Source organism: Poecilia reticulata, linkage group LG8, assembly GCF_000633615.1.
Source record: "Poecilia reticulata strain Guanapo linkage group LG8, Guppy_female_1.0+MT, whole genome shotgun sequence".
Taxonomy (NCBI): domain Eukaryota; kingdom Metazoa; phylum Chordata; class Actinopteri; order Cyprinodontiformes; family Poeciliidae; genus Poecilia; species Poecilia reticulata.
This window is the reverse complement of record NC_024338.1, coordinates 19,234,027-19,252,356: the sequence shown is the minus strand read 5'-3', so window position 1 is coordinate 19,252,356 and position 18,330 is coordinate 19,234,027. Positions and strand designations below refer to the sequence as shown.

Below are 18,330 nucleotides of genomic sequence, written 5' to 3'. Positions count from 1 at the left end.
ACTACATTCTAGTTTCACTGAAAAAATATGTCTGGTTTCACTAGAAATATTGTGATCTAATTGGAAATATTTATTTGCATTTGCTGGAAATTCTCTGCTGGTTTCACTGTAAGTATTTAAGTGGACTGATTGGATATGTTCTACTGGATACGTTCTGGTTTCACTGGAAATATTCTTTCCTTCAATATATTCCACTGGAGCCACTGATAAGCCTCACCTGTGGGAAGGTTTGTTCATACCTGTATTGGATGGTCTCTGAGGTGGTCGATGCCCTCAGTTTGGTCATCAGAATCCGAACGATGTTAAACAGGAAGACGAAGTTAATCTGAAGAGAAACCAGGATGTTTGGACTTTATAGAAGATCTGCTGTACAAATTAATCTGATCTGATATTTCTGTGGTTTTTCTTGAGCCAGGCCTGGAGGTGAGGAAAGGTGAAAGTTCAGAGACTTTTTGGGTTTAAGGTAGACTAGAAGGATTAAAAATGCACTGGTGCCATTAAAAGAAGACTTACTGCTTAGGTTGGCTGAGTTTAAGGTAGACTTTACAGACTAAAAGTCAATGCTGGTTGGGTTTAAGGTGGACTGGGTTTGTTCTTACCAGCAGGACCAGGATCATAGGACCTTGGTAGATGTAGTCCGTATAAACACCTGTCTTCTTGCCAAACCAGCACCTGGAATTCAATCAGGAGCCAATCAGATGAAGAAGATGCAGTCTTTAAGAAAATGTGACATCATAACCCATTGATTTTTCTTTATGTTGGCTGCATCTAATCAAAAACTGCTCTTAGCCTGACTGAAAAGTGTGTATTGACATCACAAACAATCAAGCTGCTGTCATGTGACTTCAGACAGGTACAGGTGTGTTAAATCCACCTGAGGAGAGGCAGAAGATCAAAACAGTTGAGCGACTCACTTCTCGTTGTCGTAGTACAGCTTCCCAAAAGCCCACGCCACGATGATGGGAAACGGAATACCTGGAAGCAGGAAGACAGGTGGACAGGTGAGCTGAGAGGGCAGACAGGTGTAAGGAGAGACAGGTACACAATCAGTTGGACAAAAATGTGAAGAGGTACACCTCATTCAGACAGACAGGTAAACCGACCCCAGCCGATGCAGATGAACATCCACTTTCTGAGTTTGTCAGTGGAGTAGGTGAGCACCACGGCGGTGTGCAGGTAGCATCCTTCCCCAAACATCCAGAAGAAGTTGGTCACATGGAAGTAGTTGTAGGCTGCAGTCACCAACCTGCACCACACCTGAGGAGGAAGAGGAGGATGAGGAAGATAAGGAAGGTTGGTTGGCAGCAGCTATTAGCCACAGCCAACCAAAACGTTAGGTTTGCTAGCCGTTAATTTGAGAGCAAGAATCTTAGCAGACGCTAACGCTAACCATTAAGACGACTGTCTCTCTATTTGTGTCTGACATCTTCATCTTCTCCCAGCTGACGACTGGTGTGAGACTTTCAAACAACAAAGTCCTTAGTTTCAGTTTTGGCATCTGATTTTTTTGGCAATATTTTGGTTTGAAAGGCTCATAAACCGGCGGCCATCTTGAAAAATGGCCATCATCCTGGCATTCAAGTAGTAAATGGGAAATATGAAGAACATCTGACCTGAGGGGAGAGCATACATTTGTATACTTCCATCCACACTTTTAAGGTTTTTACAGTCACCTGGTTGCTCTCGGTAACCGATGGGTTCATGGTTAACTGGACGATGAACCAGGTGGCGTTCCTCAGGATGAAGGCCGAGATCAGATTCCAGTGAATGATGTTCCTCAGACAGCGGATGCTCCTGGAACAGACCATCAACCAATCAGCAAACATGCACCTCTGTCTTTAAAGAGGCAGAATTATGTTTTCCAGGCCAACGGCGTCACTTTATAGCATAATCATGTAACTTTGTTAAATTAAGTTGTCATAAAAAAGCTACATACTTTTACGTTCTAATTTAACAGCTTTAAATTGGTCCCGTCTCTTTAAAAACTCCTGCTCTTCCTGAAACTCCGCCTTCAGGAACTCATCACAACATGGCTCCTCTATTAACCCTTTAATAACGTTTTTACCAGCGTTGCACTGAGAAGTAGCTCCTATAATGAGCTCAGCAGGTACACAGTTCCACCAGGTGTTTGCTAATTGTTTCTGACTAGTCTGGAGGAGCTGAATGGTTGTCATGGAGATTAAAGGATTTCTCAAACATGAGAGAATCAAAGCAATACTCCAGGTATGCTTTAAAAGAGGGAATAACATTATAGCAAGATATAAAGTAAGATTTTCTATAATACTGCCCCTTTAAAACACCTGCATCCCCCTGAATATGTGGTTACTGAAGGTTCCAAACTGAATTTCCTGGCTGCTACCAGGTTACCAACGTAACCAATATGCTAACCTTGAGGTGTAAAAACAGAGAGGTGAGTTACCTGAGTCTCATGAAGAGCATGAAGGCGAGCAGCAGAGCCCCCAGAGAGATGCAGTGACCCAGGTAGTTGATGATCACGGCCACATGATAGTGAACTTTACTCTTCCTCTGAAAACACAGAGACCGTCTTTAACACCAGAGCTGCTCTGAGATCGATCAGATCCTCAGGGTGACTTCATCTGGGTTTTCTGGTTCAGCTCAGATAAAACTGGGTCAAACTTACAGCTTCAGTCCAGCGCCATCATCGTTTTTTAAATTATCATAGCTCAGTTTTATTTTGGTTTGAAGCTTCAGAACCGTCAGATGACTCACTCAGGTACGGCAACAGGGACTCGGTGACCAGCTGTTTGAGTCTCTGACTTATTTCTTGATTAATCAGTAATTTGACTGGCAGGTTATGAATAAAACTGTCTTTTAATTAAACTATTACTTTGGTCGCTTTAATTAACGAGCTGATTAAGACATGAAGTTCTGTCAGAGCTCGTTAACAGAGCTTGAATAAGAAGCTGACTGACAGGATGTGACTGAAACGGATTTCCTCATTAAGTTATCGGCTAATTACAACCAAGCGCCAAATGTAGTGATTAAATTTCTACCACTTCGTTTTATTATTTTAAATAAACTGGATAATTGGGCGCTTTGTGTTGTACTTTATCGTACCTCACTGAGAACTACAAAACTGTTTCTTGCACCCACTTCCTGCAACAAACAGGAAGTCGGCCATTTTGCCATTTCAAATGTTTCAGTGAGCTCCTCCTAAAAATGTAAATGTATAACAAACAGAAGATCACAAGCTGGTCACATTTGTTTGTTTCAACAGATATTTTGTGTGTAACGGCTCATGAAAAATTTGACCCGAGTCGTCGACCCAGCATGCATTGCACATGTGGAAAAATGGCCACCTCCATAGGTGAAAAATATAACAAATACATATAATTTTGGAAGTAATTGTGAATTTTTAAACGTATTCTAACCAATAACTTTCAGGTTAGTAATTATTTGGACCAACATGTTCAACTAGTCGTGTGTCCCTTTAACTGAACGGCTCACAAACGGCGACCTCCAACTGTCAAACGTAGATTTTGCTAGAGAAACTGCTCAGATTAAAAGCTTTGAGGACCGTCCAATGCTCCATGCAGCTTCAGTTGTCTTCATCAGAACTGATTAAAGTCCTGGATGAGTCACATGATGCTGGTGGATCAGTGTGAAGCATCGTCCCTTTTGTCTGACATCAACAGAGAAACTGACTGAAGAACTTTCATACCAGAGAACCGGACTGCAGCAACCGCCTGTAGAAATTAAATCAACTGATCAATACTCAGAAGATACAGATCAGGAGACATTAACCACAGATCAGTGTGTGTGTGAGGTCCCAAAGCCCTCAGACACAAGGATGTCTCTGTGAAGTCTTTCCACTTTATTGACCACAGAGCTGCTATTGGCTGACAGCCAGCTCTGCCGTCCAATCAGAGGAGAGCAGGAAAAAGGAAACAGATTGCCTCAGTGGGACAGAGAGACGACACATGGACCAATGGACACACCCCGGCTGCTCTTCATGTCTCTGTGAGGACACTCTTGCAGGTTGGGGTCCAGAGGTCGATCCACACCTGGAGTCCATGAAGGAGACATTTAGGTCCCAACGTAAGGAACGGATATGTCTTCACACACACACACACACACACACACACACACACACACACACACACACACACACACACACACACANNNNACACACACACACACACACACACACACACACACACACACACACACACACACAGAAGGTCCAGATGGTTTCCTGATTCCCGCTGACATTTGGATCTGAGCTGCGTTGTCACACTCGTCTCTGATTGGCTCGGACCGTTTCCCCCTCTGTGGGTTTCTGCGTCTGTGTGTGTTCAGATCTGTCTGACAGGATTTCTCCCAACAGAACCAAAAGGTTATGATGTATTCAGTGACTTAAATTAGCAGAACCAGTTCCAGTCTATAGCTGCATTTCCATTGACCTAAAATTCCAATTGACTTTGTGGAATTAGAATTTGTGCAATTCTGATCGCAAAAACTGGAATTCCGAAAACACATTCCCTTAATGGAAAGAGTCTAATTTGACAAAACTCACGTTTCTCACTAAAAACTGTTTTTAAGCCGTTTCTTTCGCAGTGGAAACACTTTTTTCCACATCATACAAGTCATGTGATCAACAACCGGCTGTTACTACTGGCGGAAACGACGAAGAAGACGACAGGAAGTGGTAGGTGGATGATGGCGCGGCTTGTTCTTTATTAACTTTTATTAACTCAGGTGAACAAACTCATTCACATGTGATTTTAACTGCATTTGTTATTTAATGGAAACACTTCAATTGTGAAATTGTGTTTTTTCAACATTAGTGAAATATCGACAAAGTTCTAGAGATGTTGCATTTGACCCGGGTCCTGATCCGGTGGAATTCTGACCTTCTGCTCGATCTTAGAAACCAGATCTGCAAACCGAGCCTCATAAACCCATCTGAACTCTTCCACTTGACCCGACTGTGATTGTGAAACAAACTGGATCACTGGACCTGAACTGGACCTGTCTGTTCTGTCCCAGGTCCAAACAGTGACCAAACACTCTCCATGTTTACCCAGAAATTCAATTCAGCTGCTTGTCCTTGTTTCCTTTCATTGACTTTTCATTGAAAATCAGTGAGTCGCCATGGTAACCGGAGACAAAAACATGCCTCAGGATCATTTTCATCAGCATTATCAATGTGATTTTATTAATACAGATTCACACCAAGAAGAAGAATGTCAGAACCAAACAGAGTTTGATCCGTAATGAAATAAAGTTTGCGTTAGCAAGAGTAGCCGACCTGAAGGTCACCAGCTGTCAAACAGAACAGCGAACGGTACCAAAGAGGCTCGGTTTTGTTTGGTTTTTCACTGCAGATTCTTCAACCAGAACAGCTGAAGGACGAGGATGGAAATCGGAAGAAGTCTTCCTCACTTCATGGTTATTGGTCACTTTGTGATTGGTGTTTGTACTGATGAGTCTCACCAGGACGATGATCTCGGTGCACTGACTGTAGTTTCCTCGAGGCGCCCAGGTTCCGTTGGACTGGCACTCTCTGTAGACCCGGTCTAAACACAAACAGAACAGAACCAGCTCTAGTTCCCTTTCAGAATCAGTTGTAGTGCCAGCTCTCGCCTCTAGGTGGAAGAAAGGCTCCGTTCCCTTAGAAAATAGTGTTACCTTTGCTGTTTGGTCTGAAAACAAAATGGATGAGGATCAACGATGCTACGACGGCGTATTAGGGGCAATGTAGTTAGAAAAAAACAAACATTTCCACTCAACAATAAAATCAGACATTTTGAAATTACTATCAGAAATTTTCTATAAAAAAAAGAAAAAAAACCAAGAAAATTTCTGAGCTTGAAACTTCAAAAATTTGCTTGAAAAAACTCAGAAATGTCTGAGTTTGCACATGGGAAAAATAACTAGTTATAAGTGAAATAATCTTCCAGTAGAACTGGAACTTTTTCCATCAATATCAAGTCAATTCCTTGCATTAAGTCAAGGAATTGACTTAAAGCAAGATCCTATATCTTGCTGAAAAGTTACGTTTAAATTAATTTAGTCTTATTTCCAGTGAACTAAGATATTTGAACTAGAAACTAACCTAAAATTACTTGGTGATATTTTGTGTTTTTGCAGTTGCATCCTGGGTTCTGCTCTGCACTGTGGCTGTTTTTCTGTGTCCTGTATCTGTGAAGTTTTTTGGTTCTGGGTTCTATTCCTGGTTCCGATCCGGGTTTGTTGTTCTCCTCTGTTCCGGGTCCGGTGTTTTTGAAGTTTTTTTGTTCTCGCACATCGGCTCCTCACACTCACAGAAACACAGTTTGGTGTTAAACTCCCACACTCTGCTCTGACGAATCAACACACAGCCGTCTGTGTGCAGCTTCTGTAACCACGGCAACGCCAGAACCGTGCCTGACTGGTACCACCCCGATCCAGCCCAGTCAGCCGAGTCGGGGATGGGGTATTGTTCCGATAAATGATCGGCTGCCTGAATCAATAACGTGAGTGACACCTGAGGCAGCAACCAGTCAGAGACCAGCGGCTCGATGACATCAGAGCGGAGAGCTTGAAAGGGAGAGGATGAGGACGGTGGTGGTGATGAAGATGGAGTGAGAGAACTCCAGCTGGGTTCGTACACACACACACACACACACACACACACACACACACACACACACACACACACACACACACACACACACACACACGTGCATGCAGAAACACACAGATGAGTCATTCTTTAAAGTCAGATCAAGAAATAAACCACTAATTAGATGGGATATTCATGGCCACCCACTCATTAACACACACATTAACTCACACGTTAACACACACATTAACACACACGTTAACACACACATTAACTCACACGTTAACACACACATTAACACACACGTTAACACACACGCTGCTAACACGGTGCACCTTCCCGCTGTGCTGATCTGTGAGGAGCCGGCTGGCAGGAAATAAGGAATTGGATCCTCCTCAGCCTAAGATGTTGGTCAGTGAAACTGTAGAGCTTCTGACTGAGGAAACATGGCGGCTCGTTCTCGCCGCTTCTCAGTCGGATCGAAGAGTTCCAGAAGAACTTCCTGCAAATCGACTCAGATTCTGATCAGAACCAGAACAAGGTGCATTCACACCAGCCCTGTTTAGTTCACTTTAACCAAATTCCAGTTTGTCTGTCTAGAAAGTCCAGTTCGTTTGGGGAACCGTGAACCGGACCAAAAGGTGAACTCTGGTCCGCCTACAGACCTCGGTCTTTGTTTGGTTGACGTCAACGCTGGTTCGGTTTGAATGCATATGTTAATGCCAAGTGGACCGGAAACCGCTCCAAAAGCAGGAAGCAAACGACAGCGCAGGGCATTCTGGGTAAATACAACCAAAAAGAACAATGTTCAAACATATACAAAGTAAAATCAGACAAACCGATCATTTTATGTGGTCTCTTAATTTTTCCAGAGCTTTATTTTTTATAGTTTGTCTTAATATGCGCTTTGTGTATGTCGTTCTTTCAGCAAATTACCTTTTTAGAGTCTGTATACTCCAGTTAACTACCAATCTATTACTAAATTAGTTGATTACTTGAACAATTGATTAACCACGATTAATTGAATGAATCGCTTCAGCTCTAGCCGTATCGCTTCAGTATGAAACGAAGTCGGACTGAAGGCGTTTCTCCAGAGAACTGCTGCAGCGGTTCTGTTTCCAGCCTTCCAGTCGGGTCGGTTCTGATGTTCCTGCTGTTATTTTTACTCCACCTGGGGGTGAGCAGAAGTCAGCCTGCAGCGCTCGCAGGCGCTTCTCCCTGCAGCGATGTAGCAGTGGATCAAACTGCAGAACTCCGTGGGCGGATTCTGACGATCCGAGTGTTGGAGTTAGTCATTCATACCAGACTTCATTCACTTCATTTGAATTGTTGTGTTCTGATTTTTGAATCTTCCAGTAAAGTTTTAACATTTGCAGCACTTGTTGGTGAGGAATGTGTGGCTGTCGTCCTTTGAGGTAAACTCAGAAGAGTTTGCTGAAATATTTTCATATTCTGATTGAATCCTCTGCACTCAGACGTTAAGATATTTTATGTGTAGTTCTGTAGTTTCTCATTGGAAGGTCAGTACCAACACAGCACCGTTATCCCTAGCATGGGCGTACCACAGGGGTGGGTTTTGAGCCCCTTGTTTTACTCCTTCGTACCACCTTCAAAAATGTAGCAAAAACAAGGAAGCTGGAGAGAGAAAGCACAAAATGTGTCATATTTCATGCTGTTTCCAACGTTATAGAACAGGAGCATGTTTTTGTAGATCAGGGGTGCCCAAACTTTTTGAGAGCAAGATCTACTTTTTCTCTCACCAGCCGCCTGAGATCTACCTCACGACACAAAGACATAAAAATAGCAAATTAAACTCTATAGACTTATTTTATATGTGAATATACATCAGTTATAGCAGAAATAATAAAGTGACAGAAAACCTAATCCAGTTTCTTCCTCAGTGAGATTCGGACACTGGGAGCAGCTTACTGGTTTCTCAGTCAGCAGCTGGTTGCAAACCTGACGCCAGCAGGTGATCTGAAATTTGATTTGATGACCTCGATATGAGAAACTACAGACTGATAGGAGGAACCAAAGAGCCCAGTAAAGGTAAAGGCAAATATTCTGAAGTCGGGATATAATTAATTTAATTTCACATAATTATCGCGGTAGAATTAGTTAAAACTTAATGAAATATATTTGTCCTATTTGATGTTTGTTGTGACGTCTGCTCACAAACGAACTAGGTAATTAGTCAATAAACGTTTCTGAACGTTCAGAAACTACAGCAGGTGTGATGAGCCACAGCAAAGGTAAACAAAGGTAAAACAATCCGAAAAGAAGATCAACTCTAAACATCTCCTACCTTTTTATTCTGTCGTTTAAGCACACCCGTTGCCGTGGCAACCGCCTGCACCCCGCAAGCCGAGCAAAGATTACATTAAAAACACAACATACAGTCCGTTACATATCAGGTTTCCAGGCTTGATATTTATTTCTCGATTATTAATACGCCTCTCATGAACACAGCGGTGGTCGAGCAGCTAATTTAAACTCCTGCTCTGCTGGTCAGTCGGTCTTTGAGTCGCCTTTTTTTCTTGTTCGTTTGTTTGTTAATGGAACCGAAACGCACTGAATTGCGCAACACCTTGTTGAAACAATAATTACTGAGATTATTAATTTTAACATGTTTCGTTGACTTTTTATAATTATTATTTTTTAATGAAGCTCCAAACGTTTAGGATCTTATTGAATATTTTTGATAAGCCTGCAGAGGAGGAAGAGCTGGTCTCAGCGTCCTGGCGGCGATCAGTTTGTCACCTGCCGATCGACTCTAAACCTTTCGCGATCGACGTATTGGCACCCCTGATGTAGATATCATGTACTCTAGACTCCCCCTTGTGGTCTGGAGGATTTCCATTTTGTGTAGCAATTTTGCAACATTTTATAGTTGCTGTTATTTGTTTCCCTTTTGGTTCACAAAGTTTTCTGTAGCATTTCTTTTTTGTGTTTTCACTTCAAAATAAGTATTTTTTGTTTAGTTCCTCATGCAAATATCTTAGTACCTTGGATTAAGACAAAACTAACTCACAAGTAACTTCTCAGCAAGATAGAGGAACTTGATTTAAATCAGTAATTCTTGTTACAAGTGAAAAAAAATCTTGACACTGAAATTAGCACTTTTTAACAATGTTTAAGAATTGTTTTAAAATAATCCTACATCTTGCTGAAAAGTTACTTTTCAGTTAGTTTTGTGTACCAAGATATTTGCACTTGAAACTAAACAAAAATAATTAGTAAGTTTTTTGCGTTTTTACAGTGTTGGAGTTTGCGTCATTAATGTTTACAGTGCATTTACCTGTTGCTCCCTGCAGGTTTATTGCTTGAATCTCAAGAATCTTAGCTTTTAGCGAATTCATGTGCATATAAAATGTGCTGCAGTAGTATTATGAATCACACAAGGTTTTTCTTTGATCAGCCAGAATACACTGAACCCCAGATGGAGTTTGGTAACCAGGATCCAACTGGTGTGGGTCAGAACTGACGGCGAGTCCGCAGAGACAACCGAGGATGAAGGAGAATCTGAAACGCTGCAGTAATTCCTGCTGTTTCATCAGGAGTCGGATGGCAGAGGATGGAGGAAAAGAGAAACGGGTGCAGATGGGGATGGTGGTGAAATGAATGTGTTTTAATGAGGAGGAGGAGCAACGATCAGATGGAGGTGTACAAGTACATTTCAATACTGCTGTTACTGTTACAGTCTGGAGCTCAGACTCCAGACTGAGCTCCAGACTCCAGCCGAGTTTCCATTGAGTATATAACTGCGCAATTTGACATTTTGAAAGTAAATGTAAACACGCCAATTTTGAAAAAACTTTTGTTTTACAATAAAAAGGACTTTGCAGGTTTTGTTGGCTGTGTCGAAATTGGTTCCCTGGAAAAACATAAAATCTTACCAGACTTTTTTGGTCTAGTTTCTAGTGCAGATATCGTGGAAACCTTGAAATACAACGATATTAACTTACAATCCAAGTTTCGGCAAGATATACAAGATTGTTTTAAGTCAATAATCCCTTAATACTGACGAAAAAGTTCTGGTTCCACTGGCAGATTTTTCACTTTTAACATGTTTCTATTGTAGTTTTGTGAAATAAACACTTAAAAACACAAAATCTTACCAAGAATATTTGGTCTACTTTCTAGTGTAAATATCTCATTTCACTTTAATTAAGACAAAACTAATTTATAAGTAAGTTGATGAAAAAGTTCTAGTTCCATTAGCAAATTATTTCACTTATAACAAAACATGTTTTTCATTTTGTAAGTGAAATAATCTGCCAATATTACTAGAACTTTCCATCAGTATTAAGGAATGATTTACTTAATCCAAGCTCTTATGACTTGCTGTAAAGTTACTTATAAATTCATTTTGTAGCACTAGAAACTAGACCAAACATATTTGGTAAGATTTTTGCAGTGCATAGAGTACTATGTATTACTGTGTAGTACTCTGCTGGTCCTCTACTGGTACTTACTGGTGGTGTTGTAGTGGATGCCATTGAACTGCTCTGGACAGGGTCTGGAGATCAGCTCTCCAGCTGCGCTGCGAGGCCAGCAGGTCCCGATGCCGTCCACTGACAGGTCACAGTACACACCTGCACACAGGTGACAGACAGAGTCAGACCCCAACGGCTGAAATCCTGTTCTAATCCAGTCTGAGGCGGCCGCCATGGTCGTCCAGAAAAAATAATTTTTGTACTGAATTTATCAGAGATGAACACTTTGGTGTGAACTTTTACATAGTTGGATTGATAGAAATCATATTTACTGAAACATTTTTGATTTTTCAAGATGGAAACAATGATTGTCGTTGAAAATTAATCTTTGTACTAAAATTGGCAACTACATGACTGTACAACAGCATCTTATAGGGCTTTAGTAAATAACATAAAACAAAAAGGAGCAAATTTCCACCCAAAGAACTCAGACATTTAATATTCATTTCAGAAACTTTATAGAAAAAATAAGGAAATTACAGAGTTTGAAAAGTTTAAAATTTGCTAGAAAAATAGAGAAATTTTCAGAATAATCTAGAAATTTTATAGAAAAAACATGGAAGTTTCTGAGTTTGAAAAGTTTACAATTTTTGACTTTTGAAATGTATAAATTTCCAACTTTTGCTAGAAAATTTCTGACATTACTTTCAATTTTATTTATTTTCTAGCCAAGTTTTGAAGTGAAATGTCCATATTTTTTCTAGACAGCAGGACACACACACACACACACACACACACACACACACACACACACACACACACATTTTAAGATTATTCTCAAAACATTTGAGTATTTGGCAAGTTACAAATTACTCCCTTTTGCTCCCCACAATGGCCCTAATTTGCTGTCGTATGAATGTTTTTGACATCATATCATTGCCTATCAATTTTGAACCATATAAACTATACGTAACTTCTAGATTTTATGTTTAATTTATTAGGTGGAGATTAATCAAAATGGCCACCAGGGTTGCAATGGAAAATACATGTTAGTACTGAAATCAATATTAGCCACTGCTAGCCAAAAAGTGAGGTTCACTAACCATTAATTCGCTAAACAACAATCTGCTAACGCTAAAAACAGGAAAATGTAGCGGAGTGGACGGAGAATTGTCATTACTGCACAACAGTGGAGTAATGTTCCACAGGTGAGCCACTAGGGGGCAGCAGACAGGCGATGCGTTCTGTTCACCAGCTGTGGTTTTGTGTTACCAACCTGAGGAGTTGCTGATGGTGAACGTCTGGTTGAGCAGCACCAACATCCTCGCTGAGAGACACACAGGAAGCAACAATTAGCCGTCAGCCTCAAACGGGACGGTTCTGATCCAGTTCAGTTCTCACCCTGGACCAGAGAGGAAGCTACCTGTCAGGTTGGTGGACAGCAGGATCAACGTCTCACAGGTCAGCTCTAACGAGGAAACTTGTCCACTCAGCAGGAAACACACGCAGACCACCTGAAAATATGAACACAACAACATGAGAGCTGACCAGGTCAGGAAACAGAACCCGTCCTGATGCATCAGTTTTCCTCAAAACGCAAAACAAGGAGCTCCAGGTCCAGACAGCTGGACGGAACCGAACCATCAGCGGTCAGTAAGAACAATAACAACACATGTGAGATTTTAGATGGTAAACATCCTGATCAATCGAAGCTTTTTGCAGTTTTTCTGTGACATAGCAAGAAAATAAATAAATAATAATTCCTTTTGTAGTAAAACAAGATAGTTGTGCACATTATGTTTGAGTTGTTCTTAAAAAAAAAAACACGAGGGGTAAATACTTTTTAACATCAAACTAATATTCTGTTGAAACACACCAGTTTGTTTTTATTTACACTTTGTATCCGACTTCAGACTGTCTTTTGTTGGCAAAAATTAGTTTATATATATATATTTATTTATTTAATATTTTTATTGATGTGCATGTGTGATTTTTGTATATTTTTACATGTAGATATATATATTTTTTTATCCTGGTGGCTATAAAGTACAAAAAAAACGCCTATTGGATCAAATCCAACAAAAAAGCAAAATGTGAAATAGTGTGATTTGTTGATATAATTTTTTTTTAAATATGGCTCATGCCTAGTGAATGAAAATAGGGACAGATATTATGTCATTTCCCTTTGGGATCACTGAAGTATTTTTTAATTGAATTTGTTTGTCTGCACTGCAAAACCACAAACTCTTACCCAGTATTTTTGTCTAGTTTAGTGCAAATATTCTAGTATAGCTACTTAAAATAAGACAAATCTAACTTACATGTAACTTTTCAATGAGATATAGGAGCTTGCTTTAAGTAAATAAGTACTTAATATTTATTTTTAAAAATAGTTTCACCACTGGCAGATAAAGGAAAAATGTTAAAATGGTTTTTCTGTTTCACTATTCTAAACAACAAAAACATTTAGCAAACATGTTATTTAGTGGAACTCGTACTTAACATAATATTTACTTTAACTTTAGTTATTATTTATTTGCATGGGGTCCGTGACGTCACAACCAGTCGACACGTTCAGCGGTCACGTGACGGGAGCAGAACCGCTGAATCAGCAGCTCGAGGACGGAGACGAGTGAGAAGCTCAACAGCGGCCTCCCTGATTGGATCAATCTGTCACCAATTAGCAGATGATTGATGATCAATCAGCCGCTGCTGGTTATTAACTGATGACTAAATCGTTCACGCAGCAGGACACCCACACTCCCACTCCCCCTCCTCTCCCCTCCCCGAGCCGAACCCAACCAAACCGAACCGAACCCAACGATCTCGGAGATTTACTGCCGTGACTCTGCAGCTAAAATTAGCTCGCTGAGCTCGGAGAAGCGATCCGTCTTCTGGACGTAAATGTTGTGTTGGCAGCAGCTCAGAGGTTCGAGCTGCAGCTGCTTCTTAGGACCATGTAGCTCTGACAAATCAGAGGAACGACTCAGCCGTCAACACGGACAAGAAGAAGGAAAAACGGACTATTTTAGACCAGCTGCACCCAAACTGGACCCAATAACATCACATTTCTGCATCAAGTGCAACAGTTTTAGAAATAACTGAAGATCTGAAGAGTGATTCAGCTTTGTGTGCCTCCACGACCAACAAATTAAGACAAAACTACACCTTTAAATCAAAATCTGCTTACAGAAATGTTAGATGCAGCGCAAAGTGATGATCTTTTCCAAGCTTTCTGGTTTCCTTCTAACTTCATGGTAAATAAAACCAAATCCGACTTATTCTCTAAAATACAACAAATCTGCTTTAAATTGTTGTATTAAAAGTTGTATAAATGCAGCAAATGTTTTCAAATGAAGACTGACCTGGATCCTGTTTTCACTGATGAGGATAAACAAAATATTTTTTCAGTTTTCCCAAAATAAAATGTTCCAAAAATATTTGCAATTTTGGATAAATGATGCAGATTCTACGAAAAAATCTGATTACTTTGTTTAATTAATATAGTTCATACTTAATTACCGAGTTGTTTTGGTGATTTTAGTTTTTAAAAAGTATTTTTTTTTTTTGTCCCACTAAAGATTTTGGACCATGTGACAAAAACACGTTTGATCTAATCCAGGGGTCCCCAAACGTTTTCCTGTGAGGGCCACTTAACCTTTCCCTTCTCGGGTCGGGGGCCGGAGTCAGTTTGTAACAGAAAAGGTGTGACAATTGCAGGAGTCAGAAAAAACAACCCTCTCTGGGTTCTAAACAGAAAAAATCCAGGAAGGATTATAGTCCGTATTTTCCGAACTATGAGCCGCACCGGACTATAAGCCACAACCCCAAAGTTTTTTTTTATCCAGTAAACATACACATATAAGCCTCAGATATCTCTGCCGCTCCAGGTTTTCCACAGCGATGCAGCAGTAGCAGCAGAGGGGGACGGACACCCAACATTTGATTCATAACAGGTCAATTAAATATCACATTTATTACGTTGAAAAAGAAAAGTTGCCAAGTTTAGATTTAACTGAACTGATTACTGTAGTTTCCGAACGGTAACAGTAAAAGTGCTGATCCTTCGTGTTGCTACTAGCATGTGCTAAATGAAAATGGGCGCTTTGTTGTTGTTCTTCTTCTTCAGATTTCAACAGCGGCTTGCATCCATTATTGTTGCACTACTGCCATCTACTGGATCCTAATATCTATACCTCAACTTCTCGTAATGATCCCAGTAATATTTAAAAAACAGTTAAATACTATTTCCCCTCAATGCTATTTAACTAATCGACATTCTTAAATTTCAATTCCCTATTAAAACCTAATTCCGTTTCAATGGGCACTTTTTTCTTTTATTTTCAATGATTCACTTTGTAATGGTCTCGCTATCGTGTCTTGTACCAAAACTAACCATCAGCCAAACTCCTTTCACACGAGTCTGGATTAATTAGTTCTTTATTTCCATGTAGAATGGAGTGAAACTGTCAAAACACAAACAACTCAGGATGAGCTCAGAGCAGCAAACAGTGTTTTACATTCAGATACATACATTAGAAGTACAACTGATACAACGGCTACCTCAGAATGCTATGAGCGGCAATGCTACGTAACGACCTGAGAAATCTTAGCTGCCTGCTAGTTAGCAATGACGTAGCACATAATCAAATCGCCCGCAAGGTATTTCCAAAACTAATTCAATAAACAAGTTACTTTTTTTTATCATACGTTAACATAAAGGATCGTTTTGAAGTATAAGCTGCTACTTACAGGCATTGCTTCGAAGAACTCCTGGAATGTGGCGTTCATAACAAACACGCGTTCATCTGCTCTACCGCTAGCAAACAACCGCACTGATTACATAACTCAAAAGTCAAGCAGTTCCCTAAAAGTCCAACAGATGGCAGCAATGCGCCATGCAAAACAAAACACCCACAGTTTACAGGACCCACGTCCTGCTAAAGAGCCCCCTGGTGGTTGAAGAAAAATCCACATATAAGCGGCTTATAGTCCGGAAAACACAATATTTGAAAAATAAATCTGAACGCTCTCTGGTATTGTTCAGGGGGCCGGACAAAATGTGGAGGCGGGCTGGATTCGGCCCGCAGGCCGTAGTTTGGCAACCACTGATCTAAACCATCAACGCTGCATGTTGGGCTCAACCAGCCAAATCTCTAACTAAATATTTAGAAAAATGCAGAAACTGTTAACGTGATTGGTCAGATTTACGAAAAAGTTGCGAAAACTGCTGAAAATTGCTGGAAGTCTGATTGTCACACCTCCCTGTTAGAACTTGAAAGCATCTGAATCCGACATTAAATTTCAGATTTCTGATCGTTGCTGAGGAATCTAGTGATGAAACAATTCAGAGAATTCTGGGTAATCAATGACCAGTGGGCCGAGCCTCAGAGCAGCTGCTGTTCTGAACCTGCAGCTGCTAACTGGACCAGAACCACAGAGCTGCTTCCAGCTTCTTTCTGACCCACTAACATTTAGACTGCAGAACAGCTGCAGAACCGTCCAACCATCAGTCTGCAGCCGTTTTACTGCAACTCAGATCAGTTTGGTGTCTGGATGTTTCAAAGCAACACGAAGATCTTCATGAAACCGGTGTTTGAACTGTTCCAGTTCTCTCTGACAGGAACTCAGATAAGAGGATGATTATAAGATGAGCTGCTGCTCCCAGATGAACTCAGCGAAGTGTGGAAACAGAGAGCATCTGCAACGCAGACTGCTTTGAAGACCAGATGATCTGGTGGGGTTTTGTTGGGCATCGCTGTGATAGCAGCTGTTAGGGATGGAGGCGGTCTCAGAGGACAGAAACTAACTCACACGTTGGTAAAACCTGCAGAGAACCGTCCAGCTGGCGCTAGCAGATGTTTTCCTCATGTTCCCTCCATGGAGATCAGCTGATATGACGAGAAGAAACGGATCAGAGTTTCTGCTGAGCGACTCTAAGAGGAGGGCAGGAAGGAGTTTAACTCTTCCAGAGGAAACAGAAACATGTAGGAGCTGCAAAGGTGGCAGCCAGCTGCAGCTCAAAATGACGCTGGGCAGTGAGTCCAACACACGCTTCAACTGGGGACAACAATTGTTACATTTTCAGCTGCACTGTGTCAAACAAACCAAAACGTTTGAGCAACCTGTTCCCCTCCTCACCTGTGGGGGCGCTGCACCAAGAACCACTAATGGAAGCGACACAGAAACGTCTGAAGAAGGCATGAGTGAAACTTCCTTCTTCATGAAAGGAAAACAAAAATGTAGTAGCCTCAGATTTTAGCAGTTACAGGATTTCTGTTGAGTCATTTCTCCTGCTACCGTGTTTGTTTTGATTGTATTTACCCAGAATGCACTGCGGTGTGGTCCACTTTCTGCTTTGTGAAATTTATACCAAACTATAACTTTACAAGATGCTCAGTATTCCTCATTAAAAAAAAGATTTCTCATAATATTCTAATAAAATTGACTCTATTCCCCTAATATTACCACCGAGCCTGGACCAAATATTCCATCATAGAAAAAAACAGGAATAAAAATGCTGAGACGAAAGTCAAACATTTTCAGGAAAAACTTTTTAAAATTTCTGAGATCAAAACATCAACAATTTTTAATTTTACTATCAGAAAATTTCCAAGTTTTTTCTAGAACAATTCTTAGATTAATCTGTTTCTTGCAAGGTTTAGAGTTTAACTGTGAAATAAATATTTAGTTTAAAAAAATATTTACACCCAGATTTAGTTATTTGGTGCTAACTATCTATCTTGCAACCTGAATATTTTTTTAGCCAGCTAAATATTTACTTTGGAAAATATTTATTAGACTTTTAGTTGTTAACTAAATATTTAGCTTCCTCACTAAATTTGAAAGCTAAATATTTTGTCAATTAAATATTTAGTTTGAAACTAAACATGGTGAAAATATGACTTACCTACACTGCAAAAAGTCCCCTTTCAAAAACAAGAAAAAAAAGTACAAAAATAGGGTATAATTTTCTTAAAATAAGAAAAATTATCTGCCAACAGAACAAGAAAATTTATCTTGTCAAGATTTTCTAAAACAAGAAAAAATATCTTACCAAGATAAACCTACAATATCTTAAAATTAGTGTATTTTTACTTAAAACAAGCCAATTTTACTTATACGAGTAAGATATATTATCTTATTTTAAGAAAAATTATCTCAAGTAAAGAAAATGTTACTTGACACTGAATTTCTTAAAATAGCGTAAAATTTTCTTATTTTAAGAAAAATGTTCTATGTATTAAGAAAATAAATCTCATATATTCTATTTGTATTAGTAAAATTGGCTTGTTTTAAGTACAAATACACTAATTTTAAGATATT

At 40.0% G+C, this 18,330-nt stretch overlaps 1 protein-coding gene across 3 annotated transcripts in view; it reads right to left on the bottom strand.

Moving 5' to 3' along the window:
- Window positions 1–18,330, bottom strand: part of crhr1 (corticotropin releasing hormone receptor 1) — a 29,685-nt gene that overhangs the window by 2,741 nt on the left and 8,614 nt on the right. Inside the window, exons 1-12 of one of the 3 annotated variants that reach the window (XM_008416491.1) lie at window positions 15,757–15,790; window positions 12,428–12,518; window positions 12,281–12,331; window positions 11,044–11,163; window positions 5,458–5,540; window positions 2,420–2,526; window positions 1,674–1,794; window positions 1,391–1,570; window positions 1,104–1,257; window positions 915–975; window positions 600–672; window positions 240–325 (exon numbers count right to left, since the gene is read on the bottom strand). In XM_008416491.1, coding sequence (XP_008414713.1) covers window positions 240–325; window positions 600–672; window positions 915–975; window positions 1,104–1,257; window positions 1,391–1,570; window positions 1,674–1,794; window positions 2,420–2,526; window positions 5,458–5,540; window positions 11,044–11,163; window positions 12,281–12,331; window positions 12,428–12,518; window positions 15,757–15,762 — 1,133 coding nt within the window. In that variant the 5' untranslated portion in view covers window positions 15,763–15,790. Of the gene's footprint in view, window positions 1–239; window positions 326–599; window positions 673–914; window positions 976–1,103; window positions 1,258–1,390; window positions 1,571–1,673; window positions 1,795–2,419; window positions 2,527–5,457; window positions 5,541–11,043; window positions 11,164–12,280; window positions 12,332–12,427; window positions 12,519–15,756; window positions 15,791–18,330 lie in introns of those variants that run through there. The other 2 variants (XM_008416490.2, XM_008416493.2) reach the window with 2 other exon arrangements.